Here is a 17,271-nt window from a genome sequence, read left to right on the forward strand (position 1 = left end):
AATATAGTCACGAACTGCCATAACTTGGTTATGTATCTTGTCTTGTGTAAGTGTACACATGCATGTATGTGACCCAAACAACTCGTGTTCATCCTTGTGGGGTGTGTTTAACTGGGTGAGGTTGAAATTGAGAATGGAATATCTGTATTTCCTAGTATCACCCCTCAAGTTTGTTTTTAAAACTGTGCAGACAAATTCTAAGTATGTTTGATTTGAAATAAGTCTGCTGAGTTGAGTGAGATAATATTCTCAAGTTAAAATGCATAGAATTGTGGTGCTACCTGCAATAGTACTCAGCTGAGTTCTTTTAGAACTTAATCAAGCAGTGGGATGCAGAAAGTATCTATCAGATAACCTGCATCTTAAATGGGTAAAATCAACTGTGATGTTAAATATTTAATAGATTGTTCCATGTGCTGCCTTTACACTTAGGCACTTGTAGCTACTGTGAATTGGGCTTCTGTGAATGAAAAGAAGAAGAAAGCAATTTTCATGAATCCTGACTTTTCATTCTAAACTCCTGTGCTGCTGTCAAGTTCTGGAGGATCATCAGTCCCTCAGACGAATTTGTAGAGGTGCAAGGGAGTGCAGGAAGATGGGGGAACCTGTAAAAGTTGCTTCCATTCACAAAAGTCTCTGCTGAATCAAAGAGTCTTCTATGAACAGATGTTGCATTGTCTAATCTCACGAACTTGCCTTTGAAAGACTACTTCAGTATTCTGTTTTTTTATTTAACTTTTATCTGTACCACAGGCTTACCATAGTGGATTATTGCAAAAGCTTTTAGGGGATGGCAAAGGTGAAGAGACGGAAGCCTATGATTATGATCTAATTGTTATTGGTGGAGGTTCTGGTGGACTTGCATGTTCTAAGGTATGAACTCTGCAATTTTATTTATTTATTTATTTATTTATTTGGAAGTCTTTTATGCTGCCCCATTCGCCGAAGCCTTGGGGCGGCTCACAATAAGTAGTAGGAATATGATATTTAGTATGATATTTAGTCTTTAGAATCATAGAACAGTGGGGTTGGAAGGGACCATAAAGTCCATCGAGTCCAACCCCCAGCTATTGCAGGACACCACATTATACCATCCCACTCAGATGGCTACCTTTCTCTAGAATGTCTCTAGTATGGGAGAGCCCACCACCTCTCTAGGCAGCTGGTTCCACTGTTGTATTGCTCTGACACTGGGGAAGCTTTTCCTGATATCCAGCCTGAATGTGGGTTGTCACAACTTGAATTGATTATTCTGTGTCCTACACTCACATCAGTAAGAAGAGATCTTGACCTTCCTGTGACAGCCTTTGAGGTGCTTATAAAGGGATAACATGTCCTCCCTCAGTCTTCTCTTCTCAAGGCTGAACATGCCCAGTTCTCTCAGTCGCTCCTCATAGGGCAGTGTTTCCAAACCCTGGATCTTTTTTTTTATGTTTGCCTTCCTCTGGACCCTTTCTGATTTACCTGCATCTTTCTTAAATCTTGGTGCCCAGAACTGGACACAGTATTCCAGGTGAGGTCTGACTAGTGAGGAGTGTAGAGGAACTACTCCTTCTCATTATTTGGAAGTAATACTTCTGTTAATGCATCCTAAAATAGCATTTGCCCTTTGAAATATTTTCAAATTTTTAGAATAGAACAGTATGAAGCAGTTTGCTTAAATCTTTTGTCCAAATGATGTTGCTTCTGAGAACTACAGGTTGCATTCATAAACATTTACCTGGGAGTATTTTTGCCAGGTGGACTTTAACTCTGAGCAGACAAGCAGAGACTTGTGCTGTCAGAGTATTAAGTTCTCTTCCAGCAGCTAAGGAATAGTGAGTTATTTTTGTTTACCATGTAAAATAAAAGGAAATTGTACGTAGGACCTAGATTTCTCCCCACCTGCATCCAAAAGTGTGTCTTGGCACTTATAGCACATACCTTTACTTCATATAATGTATAAATTCATTTATTGAATTTAAGGGGTGTCTTTGACTTTGGGAGCTTTGTTGCAAATTAGAGAAGCTTTTTTTCTGCAAAAAGAATCCTTGGAAATTTTTGTTCCAATCGTGCATTATGTTCTACATGGCCATGAAAATCAGGTGTGTTTACATGTGTATGAAATTCTTGCATGGTATGGAGAGGTAGTAGAATGAGTAGGTGATGTACCTGGTAATGAGGTGAATGAAACAGCTTACTAGGATGCAGTAGAACATATCAAGAATTAAACAAATAGGGCATGTTAAAAGCTGTATTTGTCCAGGGCAAAAAGCAAGATGCTAGAGCAGGGGTGGGCACTTAATTTTCCTGTGGGGCCACATGAGAAACTTTGACAGTTGTTAAGGGCCGGACCAATACACTTACAGATCTGCTGTATATATCTCTGTAAAAACAGTAAATGAAACATTACAATGATACAATGAAAATGTGGAGCACAGAACAACACTATTTAATGAATATTCACAAAAACATTAATATTAATATTACACGAAAAGCAATAAATTCAATTCAATTTAGCAGATCCTTCAAAATAAAAGCAGTGCAGTTGTATTGCTTGCATCTATATTACGACGATATATATTTGCATTGACTTTTAATTTGCCAGTGACCTCATGCAGGCCAGTCAGGGTCAGCCATCGGGCCAGATGTGGCCCGCGGGCCATACAATGCCCAGGTCTGTGCTAGAGTATGCTAAATTATTGCGGGAGAAATGTGAGTGTAACTTTGCATTTCAGTCAGTAACTGCCCTTGTCTGTGATACAAATGGTAACTATTTACTACCTCTTGAGGAATGATACACTTTTGATTGAACTAGTAAAATACTTTCTTAAAAGACATGGTTTTACTTACATCCATGTTACTTGGTCTTTACAGGAAGCTGCCACCTTAGGGAAGAAGGTGATGGTGCTAGATTATGTTGTACCAACACCACTGGGTACTACATGGGGTATGTTTTGTACCTGAACAAATTTCAGTGTTGCTGCTGAGTAGCTTCTTGGTGCTGTTTGTTCAAATGTCTTACTGTTTGTGGCCAAATTTTGGAAAGATACTTGTGTGAAATTAATATTGCTCAATGTGGTGGTTTCCATATTAATAATTTCAACTGTCTTCAGAGTCTAATTTTTTTTAAAAAAAATTGTTCTGTCAAACAGGCCTTCTGGTACATAACCATGCTGATCTTTATTGTAACTCCTTCACTACAGTATTGTAAATATAAGGCCATAGTTTCATTTTCTCTTAGTCTCTCTTTAGCTTTCTCATAGTTTAGTTCCTCTTAAGGTCACAACTACAGTATAATAATTTTTAAAAATGCATCATTCAGAGTGCAGTGGTTCTGAATGATCAGAACTTTTATCTGTCTCCTTTTATTTCTTCTTCTGTATTCTTCAGTTTTGTTTAAGGCACAAATACATTACCATACCACCACTGAACAATTTTAGCAGAAATATGAGAGTTTGTAGAAAGATTTCTATTTCAAAATGTCTGTTTCAAAGAAATGCTCAGTGCTGAAAGCACTGGAAAGTCACTACTGCCAGGCAGCTGCATGTGTGCAGTGCACTGGGACATGGCAGAATTATGGTCATAGGTTACTTGTTACTTCATAAATGCCTCAGATGTGAACACACTTGGTTTCTTCTTATATAGCAATAGAATAAAATCATCTTTTAACAACAGATTTCTGGTTTTTCTAATCCAGTAGTGAGTAATGTGCACATTAGATTTAAGATCAATTCTGGAGCTGCACTTCTGGGATTCTCCATTCTCCCACCCAAGCATTCCCGTTCTCCCCCTACACACACCGTGTGTGTGTGTGTGTGTGCAGGGCTGGCAACCTTTATAGGCTTATGAGCAATTTAAAAAACCACCTTTGGTGCCATCCCAAAGTGAGCACACTGTAGATGAAATCAACCTGCAGCGACTTGCCACATTCATTTCTGAAGAATGTCTCTGAATTCTACATGTAGGCCAGAGGCATTCATTGGAAAAGAAGGGAAAACAACTAGAGGTCCTGATTTTGCTTAAAAAGGAAACCTGTTGCCAGTAAGAAATGCTAGTTGTCAATATTTTTAGAAAATTAAAAGTAGGAGCAGTAGGGCACTTCTGCAGATACTAAGAAAGGTGGCCTAGGTTTCACTGGTGTCTATAAGCATAATGTTGCTTACCTCTGATAAAGAGTTGGAAGGCCAGGATCATAGTTGGAAGGTAATCTTATCCACCCCCTGCCAGAGCAGGAAAATCTGTTACAGCAGGATTTCTCATAGAGGCTGGATGGCTACATACTTTAGAAAAAACTCTGAGATGGGACAGTCCACCACCTTCTGAGGTAGACTATTCCACTGCCAAATAGATTATATCATATGTTAAAAGAGATGCCCTAATGGTATTACTTAGGCAAATCTGTTCCCTTCCCATGTGTTGCATCAAGGTCTGTTAGTAACAAAAGTTAGTATATTCTGTTCCTCTGGAAGGAAATAATTGCACAGGTCAGGAAAAATGTTAAAGTGCAGGATCGAAACTACCCTAAATAGTTGAGTCTTACTCAGTTGTAATGGTGCATGATAAAATGTTACTTGTCATACAGTAAGTGTTCAGAATGTTGCTCATGCATGCAGCAGGGCACTAATTATTAATTTAAATGTGTTTTATTGTTCAAACAAAATGTATATATATTGTTAGTTCTTAATTACATTTAAACTTTGCATTTCAGGACTTGGTGGCACTTGTGTAAATGTTGGTTGCATTCCTAAGAAACTGATGCATCAGGCAGCCCTTTTAGGCCAGGCATTGCAAGACTCAAGGAAGTTTGGCTGGGAGTATGATCAGCAAGGTTTGTAAAAAGATAATGCAGTGCGTTTTGGTGATTGGGGGGAAAAGCCCTGTAACTGATGAAAAATTAGCTAAAGGTTTTTTTTTTTTTTTGGTGGGGGGGCGGTGTTGTAATGGGGAACATAAAGAATTTGTGGCATTGTTTTCCTTTCTCCCCAAACCTCCAAAGTAGGTTGTGTAACCTTGACATCCTAGTCAGATGCTTGGTTGGCATAATCTTTTTGTCTCCTTTAATGAAATTCAGGAGTTGTAGACTCCCCTTTTAAAAAAAAGGTCTCAGTTTAGGCAAACTTCTCTTATGTCATGCATGAAACCCCGACAGAAACAGTGACTCATGAGGAGACCTTGCACTTGACACCCAGTGCCCAAGAGTCAACCCCACAACCCAGTGCAGGGACAGCTGAGCCAGCTGCTGCATCTTCCTCTGACCCCCAGCACGTTGAGCAAATGCCTGGACCTTTATCAGAGACAGAGAGTCATGAGAAAGAGGAAGCTGCAAGTTCTACTCAGAAGGAGGCAGAGCAAACTGCCTCTTCCCCCTCTGATGCTGGTCTCCCTGAGCCAGAAACAGAAGACACAATAGGTGTTGTGGATTTCTCAAGAGCCCAGAACAGACGTATTTTACGCAGATATGAACAGCGGCAAAATTTATTACATAAGAAGGAGGAAAGGCGTGACTTGGGAGAATGATCCCACGTGGGCTTGGGAAGAGAAGCCATTAGAGAGTTAACATCTGCTTAGCTAGGACCGCTATTAGAGAACTTATCTATAGAGTTGTAAATCTTGTAGACAATTAGCATTAAAGGACTTTGGTTTTATTGCTCTAGAATGTGTGGATTGTTTACATACCGGGCTGCACGCCTCGATACTTTATTGCAAATAATGTACAAATCTTTATCAGCAATGTGAGATATGCAAAATTCTGCCTGAGTTTGTTCTGTAATTGTAATATTGTTCAATTATTACAAGCTTTGGATTTGACAAACAGTTTTACATGTGATTCTTTTTCTCTTTAGTTAAACACAACTGGGAGACCATGGTTGAAGCAATTCAAAATCATATAGGATCCTTGAACTGGGGTTATCGGGTAGCCTTGCGTGAGAAGACTGTTACATACCTCAATGCCTATGGGGAGTTTGTTGGGTCCCACAAGATCAAGGTACCTGCAGGATTTGCACTCATTAACTTTTGGCCTTTCCAAATGTATCACTTATATTATTAAGTACTATGAATGAAAAAAAAACTATTAAATGGTTCAAAATGATGTCAGAAAGTTCTCTTTAACTTAATGTGTTGCAGCTGCAAGCTGTCGTTTCACTCAAAGATCTTGCACAAATAGCATAATGGATATATAATTATGATCACTTATGGATGAACTTGGCTCTCTTGTATAACTATTTTAGATATTGATAATAGTTATAACCAGTTAACTGGGCCAACTATTTAGCCATATAAAAATAAGTCAGCTAAGGAACTTAAGCTTGCCACTTGTATTAATTTCCTAAGGGGAAGCCACATTGCAACAAAAATGTCAAAGAGTCTTATGGTATCTTTAAAATTTTGTTTTGGCCTAATCTTCTGTGGACGTTGTCAAAGAAAACGTATACCAGAATAAATTTGTTAGCTTTTAAAGTGACACAATTCTTAGTTGATTTGTAGTAATTTATATATCCCAGCTAATGTTATATCATGCTACTTAATTGTGCACATTGTGAGTAATTATGACCATAGCATTAATTTAGAATTGCACTTGGATTTAAAGAAAATTCAAATGATACTATGTGGCACAAATAAAAACTGTCATCTGACAGAACATGCAAATATCTGAATATTTTGTTATTGTTGTGTATCACATGCTTTATCTTGAACTCTTATTTCTAGTACCTCTCTTTTGTTTTTAAAGTAATGTAGTGGTTAGAGGTAATAAATGAGTAAATGAGGAAGAGGAAGCTATTAAAAGGAACTCTGTGTGTTGCCAATGGAAAGATGAAGGAAGGGATAAGAGTCTGAAATTCATTCACTTGGAAGTTCTGTAGCAGTTAAATCTGAACATTTGTTTTAGTTGAAGAATGGTTAAGGTAATCTCAGCTTATAAAGTTGTCTAAAGACTAAATTGCTGAAATTGGATTTAATTGAGCTTGCATCTAGTTTGTCCCATTATGCCAGCATGGAATTTGTTCCAATATGCTGACATGCAATGTGTTTTGAAGAGAGAGGGCTAAGTTATTAATGGTTAAATTTGGTAAATTTGATTTCTCAAATTAATTTTATTACTTCATATAGTGTTACAAGAAGTCAAATTATTTGTATTGCCCTCCATGATCTTACTGAAGATGAAAAATGTTTAGAAAATATTATCTGGATAACAGTAAAGGATTTAGCTAGTTCTGTGGTCTGTGCTGCTTATTACTATGTAAGTAGTTCTTGGGGCATATTTCTGGCAATATATTGTGAAGTACTATTTATGACACTTTATTTCTGTTTTAGGCAACCAACAGAAAAGGACAAGAAACTTTCTATACAGCTCAGGCATTTGTCATTGCCACTGGAGAAAGACCTCGATATTTAGGTATCCCAGGAGACAAAGAATACTGTATTACAAGGTGAGCTTGAATGCTGTTTTATAAAGTAAAATTATACATGTGCCCTTAAATAAATTGAAAGGGATTCTGAATCTTAACAATTTGCATGAATATTGTTATATTTCAGTGATGATCTCTTCTCATTGCCCTACTGTCCTGGAAAGACTTTGGTTGTGGGAGCTTCTTACGTAGCTCTGGAATGTGCTGGATTTCTTGCTGGCCTAGGTTTGGATGTCACAGTTATGGTGCGCTCTATCTTACTTCGTGGCTTTGATCAAGAAATGGCAGAGAGAGCAGGTGCCTATATGGAAACTCATGGTGTAAAGTTCATCAAGAAGTTTGTTCCTATTGAGGTACGTACTTTCACTTGTTAAGTGAGAGAAGAACGCTGATGTCTGAGATTTTTCTATATAACATTGAGTAATATGATGTGTATGAGTGTAATGCTGTGATTGGCTAAGGACTGTACATCTGTCGGTGAAGACTGACAGAACAACACTCTCCGGGATGAGATAAAATTGCTATGCTTGTGATTGGTCCCTGCAGGTTATAAAGTTGGAGGATGGCATGCCTGGAAGACTCAAAGTGGTTGCAAAATCCACTGAAGGATTACAGATTATTGAAGAAGAATATAACACTGTAAGTGTTGTGCACACTTGTGTTTGTGTGGATGTTGATGGTAGGGCTATCTGGTTTTAACATGATTATCCCTATAAATTCAAGAGAAAATCCATCAAAAGACTGAAGCGTGATGGGGTATAAAATTATGTATCATGTAGAGAACGTGACTAGAGAGATGTTTATCCCACTCTGTCAAAATACTAGAAACCAAAATCCTCCAAAGAAGCTGAATGGTGTGAAGGATTCAGGTCAGCCAAAAAGAAAGTGAGTACTTCATGCAGTGCATGGTTTGAATTATGGAAATTCTTACAGTATTTCCACAAGATCTAGTGAGGGCCACCAACTTGCATGCCTTTAAAAGGGATTAGATAAGTTTGGAAGAAAAGACTGTCAGTGACTACAGGCATTATGCTTGTAGCTTCTATTGGCATTTGGCTGGCCATTCTAGGTACAAAATGCTGGACAAACCCTTTGGTCTAATCCAGCAGGACTCTTTAATATTTTCTGACTGGTGGAAGACCATGAAAATAACATTTGTGCAGCAGAACTGGTTACTGGATTGTCCCCTTCGTTTGAGTCATGATAGTGTTAAAGAGTTGGCCAATGAAAGATGAGATTTTGAAATCATGGCTCTAAATCATGACTGGAAACATGTGGCCCTGCAGATACTGTCAGATTTGCAGCTTACATCAGTTCTGTCCAGCATCTCAAATGGCAAGGAAAGTCACAGTTGGACAGCATCTGCAGGGTCACATTTTGGATTCCTGCTACATACACTTTTTAAACTATTCATAAAATAGTAATGTCTAGAGCTCAAAGGTGACTTTCTGGTCTGTTCAAGTCTGCCATTATTTATTCTGTGCAGGTTTTGATAGCTGTTGGTCGTGATGCTTGTACGAAAAATATTGGCTTAGACAAAATTGGTGTGAAAATTAATGAAAAGTAAGTATTTCAATTCTTCAGTCTGTTTCTGACTTACTGAAACTTGCCTGGAACGCTGCATAAATAGTAACATGATGTACACTTTTGTCAGAAACAAAAGCAAAAGGTGAAAGAAATAGGGCCAGAAATGTGAATGCAGTTTTTCAGCAATTAACACATAGAAACAAAAAGAACCAGTTCAAAGAATAGCTAAGAACAACAAAGTAGGGAAAAACAAGAGACCTTACTCCAGAAGATCCAAGAAATCAAATGGAAATTCAAACCCTAGATTAGGAATGCTAAAAGACAAACAAGAGAACATACTATCTGACCAGAAGAAAATAAAGAGAAGGTGGCAAGAAAAGACAGAACTGCAGAGATGAAAGAATGACAGACTTCTTCAAAGAGGAAGCCTATAAAGGAAAAGGCTGCAACATTAAAAGTGAAGTGAAAATTGCTCTGAAAGTACTTGCAAAGAATAAAGTACCAGGAGTGGGTAGGATACCAATAGTACTATTCCAACCTGCAGAAAATGAATCTGTCCAAATCTTAGCAAGAATACACTAACAAATATGAAAAACAAAACAATAGTCTACAGAGTGGAATCATTTGATAGACATTCCAGTCCTCAAGCAAGGAGATGCAAAGGAATGCAGCAGCCATAGGACCATTGCATTAATTTTCTGCACAAGCAAAATGATGCCCGAAATGTTGCAACAAAGACTACTCCCTGTGTGGAGTGAGAAATTCCAGATGCCCAAGCTGGATTCCAGAAAGGAAGTGGCACTAGAGAATATATTGCAAATATACTATTGGAGCACACCAAAGAATTTTGGGGAAAAGATCAGTCTGTGTTTTATAGACTAAAGCAAAGCCTTTGACTCTGTGGATCACAGAAAGCTATAGATGGTCCTGAAAGAAATGGGTGTGCTGCAGTACTTGATAATTTTCATGAGCAGCCTGTATCATGAACAGGAAGCGACTATAAGGACAGAATATGGAGAAACAGAATGGTTTCCCATAGGCAAAAGTGTCAGACAATATTTTATCTTGCTATCTGTGCAATATGTATACAGAACATATAAGGAAAGCTGGATTAGAATTGGAGGAAGGAGTGAAAATTGGTGGAAGACACATTAATAATAATGCAGATGACACCATATCGGTGGCAGAAAGCAGCAGTGACTTGACACGTCTCCTGATAAATGTGAAAGAAGAAAGTGCAAAAGCAAGGGCTGCAGCTGAATATTAAGAAAACAAAAATGACCACAGAATTACAAAACTTTATTATTAATAATGAAGAAATCAAAGTTATGGAAGATGTTCCGTATTTCATCCATTCAAAAGGAGATTGCAGCCAAGAAATTTGAAGAAGACTGAGACTTGGAAGAGCAGCTGTGAAGGAACTAGAAAAGATGGAGACCAATGCCAAGCTCAACTATACAATTGTATTCCCAGTCAGATTGTGCGAAAGCCAGACGGTGAAGAAAGCTGACAGGAAGAAAATTGTTCAAAACATGGTGGTGGATGAGAGCTTTGCAAATACTGTAGACAGAAAGAGGATCAAGTGGGTCCTAGTCCAAACAAGCCAGAGCTTTACTTGAAGCAGAAATGACAAAGCTGAGGCTGTCATACTTCAGACATATCATGAGAAGGCAAGACTCAATGGAGAAACCATCATGCAAGGAAAAGTTGAAGGCAGAAGAAACAAAGGAAAATCAAACATGAGATGGAAGGAAGCCACCACATTGAACTTAGAAGAGCTGAGTGGGGCTGTTGTGGGCAGGACTTTTTGGAGGGCTTTCTTTCATGGGGTCGCCATATGAATGAGCCAGAGATGACTGCAGCACATAACTGAAAATGGTGAACTAAAAGTTGTACACCTTTTAAGGATGAAACTGGATACCTTGAAATGCTTACATTTTAATATTGTCAGTTGTTAAGATGCAGTTTCTTTCAGTTCAAGAGACCTGGTTCAGTCTCTTGTTTCACTGATTTTATTGGCATAACGAACTATGTAGGAGATACCACTTCTCTGAATTAGTTTTATCTGTCATAGGCTAATACTATAAGATTATGTTCCTACAGCAACCTTTCTCACCCTGATATTTTCCAGGTGAGTTGAGAGTATTTGAATATAAGATGAAAAGTTAGCTCTTTGAGTTCCAAAGGCTTACAGATCCCTGTTATGATGATGTTCTTTGACCTAACATGATTGGGAAATGTAATCAAATAATGAAGTTATGATGTTGGGATGCTAACTTCTTTCTTCCATAACAAGGAATGGGAAAATACCTGTGAATGATGAAGAACAAACCATTGTGCCTTATGTCTATGCTGTTGGCGATATTTTGGAAGGAAAGCTTGAACTTACACCAGTTGCCATACAGGCAGGCAAGCTGTTAGCCCGCAGACTTTTTGGAGGGAGCTCAATAAAGGTAAATTGGTAATTTTTAGTGACATTGGTAGTTGATTTTTCCATTTGGACAAAATGTTCTGTATCTTTCTTAAACTGCCTAGTTATATAAAGTCATTTTATAGAGCAAGCTAACGAAAAGCTAATAAGCTTTTGCCCAATTCACCTGCTTGTAGGATTGAGTTTAATATTATAGATGGAAAGCACAATTGGTGTTCTGACCACAATTTCTGACCCCCTGCCCAGGTGCCACAACAGCCATTGCTTCTGATGGCATTGATGACTTCTAATAAGGTTTAGACGTGATACACAGTTATTGAGGAAGTAGAGTTGGAAAGGTGGCCAAGTGATTGTATCATTGTCCATCATCCTCGTGGCTGTTTCAGTTGTATAAACATACCTACTAATGTACCTGTGCCCCTTGAGAAAGTGTTTTGTCTGCATTGGCTGCTAAAGTGTAAAGTACTGCCTGTTGTGGTTGGATGAAACAATTTTCATTGCATAGCATTGCTTTTTCCGTCATTTTTGAGTTACTTTTTATGTTTTCAATTTTAGTGTGATTACATCAATGTCCCAACTACAGTGTTTACACCTCTGGAATATGGATGTTGTGGATTACCAGAAGAACGCGCTGTTGAACAACTTGGACAAGAAAATATAGAGGTGAGATTAAAGTCTTAAAGCGTGTCAGTGTGGTGCGTGAGTACACCTGTACCACCATATCCTGTCTCTTCCTGCCCTGAAGTTTTCACTGGTGAATGGGGAGTCAGGCTCACCAAAGAATACTTTTTCCTAACTGTGACTTGCTGAGAGTTAATATTTGCACTGTTCTGTCTGTAATACTCCTTTGCAGCATGAATGTATGTAATTCTTAATCCCCATTTTTGGCTGGTTGGAGATCATTATAACAGCATGCTTTTTTTGTGAGGATAAAATGCTTTTACTTTGCCCTGTCCATTATTCAGTTCTCCACATAGACTTCTCACTTCAGGCAGTAATTATCCACCTTGTTGAAGGCACAGAAAATGCATAAAGGGAACACCAACTTTAAAATTCCAACTTTCTCTTTTAGGTATATCATACTTTGTTCTGGCCACTTGAATGGACAATACCCAGCAGAGACAACAACACTTGTTATGCAAAAGTCATCTGCAATAAGCTTGACAAAGTATGTATTCTGCTCTAAAACACTCTTGCATGATGGGGTTCATATTTTCACAGTGTAAAAGTCAGGTGGCATATAAAAGTCACCCACACGTGTGCGGGGGGTGGGGGGCAGATGACGGGAATTGGTGAATATCACATCTAGTAGCAGTGTACCATGAGCCAAGCTCCACTTCTTTGAAGCCTGGAACTTTATTGGCTGTTTTACTTTAAAATTTAACTAAAAGCATTTGGTGGCTTCCCATTCTCTGGCTGTTTATTGAAGCCACAAAGGAACTAAACCTCTGTGGCTTTCAGTTGAAACTACACTGATGCAATAATTGGGACAAAGGAATAGAGTCATCTCTCCCTCACCAGCATGTAACCACAAACGGTAGTCTAATCGCATACTCCAGGGGTCTCAAGCTCAACTTACCTGGGGGCTGCTGAAAGTAGAGTCTGGGTGAGGCTGGGCCGCATCAAGTGTTCCACCCCCGCGGTGGTGGTGGGCTGCTTGTCCCACGGCGCTTTGAAGGCTGCAGGGCCCCTCCCCCGGGCCCGCCCAGCCCAGCAATTGGCCCGCGGGCCGCGAGTTTGAGACCCCTGGCATACTCAGTTAAAATACGACTGCAGTGCCATACGCATACTTTGTATTTCCATATATGCATGCACACACTCACACAGATTCTGCAGGAAGTCCCGCTGTTACATTTGAAGCAGAATGGGGGGCAGATCATAGCTTTATGATGAAGCTATCACTTTTCTGTAGTATGGATGGTCTTCCATGCTTTCTCTTCTTTAGTGGAGTTGAGACATTTTGCTCCCTCCTTTTTTTCATCTATTTTAATTGTGAAAAGGATGACAACCCATACACAGTTCTATGCTGATTAGCCCTTCTCAGTGTTCCATGGTGTACCAGGCAATAACTTTAAATTTAGATCTGTTGCCAGATGCAAACCACATAGAGATTTTTTAAAAAATCTGGAAGTGTTGTTATTCAGTAGATTTTTATATCAGCTGTTGCTTCCCAGCTCTTCAAACAGAACATTGGCTGTGAATGTTGAATTTTTCTGGGAAGAAAATACTTTAACAGGCACACCATTAATTCATTCTAAGTATTTTGGTGTAGTAGTTCTCTAAGTAACTCACATACATTAATGCGGAAGCAATATAAAAGAGTGAAACAAACATGATGTTGATTTTGATTACTGTCACTATTTTGTATGAAACTGACCCTTTGTTCAGAATATCAGAATTTGCAGGCAGTCAGCAACTACCTACACTGGAAGGGAACTACTAATGCACTTAATTCTCATATCTTATTTCTACCTTATTAAAGAACCGTGTGATAGGATTTCATGTTCTTGGGCCTAATGCTGGGGAAATTACCCAGGGATTTGCAGCAGCAATAAAGTGTGGCATCACGAAGGAATTACTTAATGAAACAATTGGTATACATCCAACTTGTGCAGAGGTAAGAGTAATTAATAATATTCCTATGTAAATATGAAACGTATGCTACCTACCTCGCTGCACCTTGAGCTGTGTTTCCTCTTCTTCACCATGGCTATCTCCTAAGATCTCCCTTTAATCACACAAGCAGCCACGCCTTGTGCTGTTTCCCTGATGTGTTGCAGCACTCATTTTCCTTTTCTTTCTACTTCCTCATTAGTCTTGTCTAGAGCTACAGTGCTTTGCAGCTGTGCTCATTTCAGGCTGCTGGAATACATGATGCCTAGGAGTCAAGGCACTATTCAGTGTGCCTTAGTCTTAAACAAGAAGCATATCTATTATTACTACTATTAAATTTTGTTCTGCCCCACAGCCAAAGATGTCTGGGTGATTTACAACAGTGTATGAACCCACAACAATAAAATACAACTCTCATACAAACACATTAAAATAAATTTAAAATAGCTAAAGTAAAAAGTAAGACTGACCTGTGAAAGAAAAATATTATCTCCTAAGATGGGTAGTTCCCATATGCCACTGGGTAGCTGAGTATGTCTTTAGAAGTTTCAGCACAAAGGGCTATCTTAACCTGAAAAGATGACAGGTTTGATGCCAGATGGACCCCAGTGAGGATATTCCATAGATGGGATGATCACCCAGAAAGCCCCCCCCCCCTTGTTGCCACCCTCCAACCCTCCCTTGGAGTTGACACTCAGAGAAAAGCCTCAAAAGTTTCCCATAGTGTAGATCAAAGTTGAGAGAGGGAGAGGTGCTCCAGCAGGTATTGCAGTCCTGAATCTCTATAGGTTAGAATCCGTGCCTTGAATTGGGCCTGGAAGCATACAAGCAGCCAGTGCAAGTGAGCCAAAACAGATTGTATATGTTCAGACCCATGGGTCCTAGTTATTAATCTCGCAACTACATTCTACACAAGCTGCAACTTTTGAACCATCTTCAAGGGCAGCTGTATGTAGAATGCATTGCAGTAATCTAATTTAGAGATTATCAGAGTGTAATCTGTCCAGATAGGGGTGCAGCTGGGATACTAGCTGAAGGTGGTAGAAAGCACTCTGAGCCATTGATGTCACCTGAGTCTCAAGTAAAAAGATGGATCAAGGAGCACCTTCAAGCTACGAACATCCTCCAGGGGGAATGCAACCCTATTAACAGGATGAACACCTTCCATCCAGTTGGAAGAACCATGTACCATCAGCATCTCAGTCTTGTCTGGATTGAGCTTCAGATTGTTGGACCTCATCTTACCCATTGTCACAGCCAAGCACCAGGTTAGCATATATACAGACTCACCTGCTGAAGAGGAAAATGAGAATATAGCTGTTATCTGATGGCAATACTCTCCAAAACACTAGAAAAAGGCTGACAAGGAGGCTGGTGGAGAGGCTAAGCCAGAAGGAAGAGAACCTGGCAAGGTGGTGAAGGCAGCCGTCCCACCCTTGCTGAGAGTATAGGGCTGCTTCTCAAGCCTGTAGTCTTCCCGTCTGCCTTGGGTCCGGCTTCTGGCTTGCACTGTATCTCCAGTTGGGAGCTGTTCTTCAGTCTGCAAGCAGGCAGTCTTTCAGGCAGGCCTTGAGAGGGTTGTTCTCTTCACAGGACTTGTGCCTCCAAAGAATCACAATCTGCCTATCCACAATGTCACCCAGTAGAAAACAATGTACTATTTTAAGTGCTAGAAGAACCACTGTGCCCATTTTTTCTTACAAAGTAGAAGTTAATAATAACCTTAAGAGAATGCTTAGTTTTAGGGTTTTAGTCCCACTTATATTACAATCTTGTTGAATGAAGTTTACATTCTTGTAAAGCATTGCTAAAATTCACTTGTTTTATTCTTCCACAGGTCTTCACTACAATGGACATTACAAAGTCTTCAGGGAAAGATATCACTCAGAGTGGCTGCTGAGGTTAAGCCCTGCTGTTTAAACTGTTTCCTGTTAGCGCCACTTATCTATATTGAAGGTTTTAAGAGGCATACAGCTATACACGGGTAAATGAGTAGCATTTGATCACAGTACATTGCTACTACAGATGGTGCACTTGAAACTTCTACGAAAGGGAGTGGTGTCTGCAGGAAACAGTAAAACAGCAGGGTGAACTTTTAATCCTGACTTGCTTAGAGTGGCACTCAAGTGCATTTTTGAAGTTTTGGCTCTGAACCTCATCTAGAGGCGAGTCATAGCTGATAATTTCTATGCAAAGTTGGGAAGATCTATTCGTCCAGCTAAACAAATAAAGATTCCTTCCAGAGGAACTTCTCATTCGCACAAGTGAAGTTCAGTTCTGTGCTTTTGTATGATTGCATCAGGCACAGCTAAATGCATAGTTAGCCTTTGCTAGCAATTTCTTTTACTCAGTTGGGTTAGTAATACATGTTGTTAATTGTTAAGATGAATGGTGAGTTTCTTTGCAGTGTTTATAAATACCCCAGTTTACACAGTCATGCATTGGAAAAGAAGTCTAAATGTTAATACATTATATCCCTATATGCATTAAAAGCTTACAGGACACATAGTATGGTAATTTTACTTTTTTAAACAATAGCTGCTTTCTCATCAGAGAAAGTAAACTCCTTCCAATACACAGAAATATCATTTTTACAAATCAGATGGGATAGAGTATTTTGGCAGAAGAAGAATCAACACTTCTATCCTAGAAGTCCTCCCTGATATTTGAATACTCAAGAAAAATATTCCCATGTGGAGTTGAAATATGTTCATGGTAATCTTTCCCTTTTATGTAATAGCCAAATGGTTTCAGCCACAAAAATGGAATGCATTTAGACTACATAATTTGTATGCAAGTATTTTGCTTGAAATGCCACAGCAGTGAACACTGGTCTATTGTGAAATTCCCAATCCAGTTTGAAACCATGAGCTCCCCTTGGCATTCTCTAGTTAGTTGAGAACATTAGGCTTGGGTTTCTTCATTTTGTCTGTCTGTTCTGATATACTTTATTTCAAAAGCTGTATCATATGAACAGTTTTTAAAAAACTATTTATGGTATATCATGGAAATTAAAGTTCAATAAATGAGAAGTGTCACATGGTTGCAGTGTCATATTCTTAAGAAGAATGTTCCTTTTGCCAGGAGAGTGTATTTCAGTTCTTTATAAGTCAAAATCCAAAACAGCTAAGACGATAGGCATATTTTTGTCATCTTCCCTAATTGCTCTGTTACAATTGAACCATAACTGGTTTGTCAAGCGTCTATAGATGTGTTGTTTTCATGGTACTTTTATTCTTCCTGACCTCTTTTTGCTTTAGCTATGGTAAACATAATTTGAAATGAGCTTATATCTTTAAACAAGGATGT

The 17,271-nt window shown here is 38.9% G+C and overlaps 1 protein-coding gene across 2 annotated transcripts in view; it reads left to right on the plus strand.

The window, feature by feature from the left end:
• The window catches only part of TXNRD3 (thioredoxin reductase 3), a 36,900-nt gene extending 19,900 nt beyond the window's left edge, over positions 1-17,000 (plus strand). The window contains exons 4-16 of one of the 2 annotated variants that reach the window (XR_006416687.1): positions 754-873; positions 2,857-2,929; positions 4,691-4,810; positions 5,826-5,968; positions 7,297-7,412; positions 7,519-7,744; positions 7,938-8,030; positions 8,878-8,954; positions 11,215-11,371; positions 11,905-12,012; positions 12,422-12,517; positions 13,832-15,230; positions 15,800-17,000. Coding sequence is in view for 1 of the 2 variants with exons in the window: in XM_044451144.1 (XP_044307079.1) it covers positions 754-873; positions 2,857-2,929; positions 4,691-4,810; positions 5,826-5,968; positions 7,297-7,412; positions 7,519-7,744; positions 7,938-8,030; positions 8,878-8,954; positions 11,215-11,371; positions 11,905-12,012; positions 12,422-12,517; positions 13,832-13,966; positions 15,800-15,862 (1,527 nt within the window). In the remaining variant the exon portion in view is untranslated. The remainder of the gene's footprint in view (positions 1-753; positions 874-2,856; positions 2,930-4,690; positions 4,811-5,825; positions 5,969-7,296; positions 7,413-7,518; positions 7,745-7,937; positions 8,031-8,877; positions 8,955-11,214; positions 11,372-11,904; positions 12,013-12,421; positions 12,518-13,831; positions 15,231-15,799) is intronic. The other variant, XM_044451144.1, reaches the window with a different exon arrangement.
• The last annotated feature ends 271 nt before the right edge of the window (positions 17,001-17,271 follow it).

Source organism: Varanus komodoensis, unplaced genomic scaffold (assembly GCF_004798865.1).
Source record: "Varanus komodoensis strain SLA01 unplaced genomic scaffold, ASM479886v1 scaffold6_2, whole genome shotgun sequence".
Lineage (NCBI taxonomy): Eukaryota > Metazoa > Chordata > Lepidosauria > Squamata > Varanidae > Varanus > Varanus komodoensis.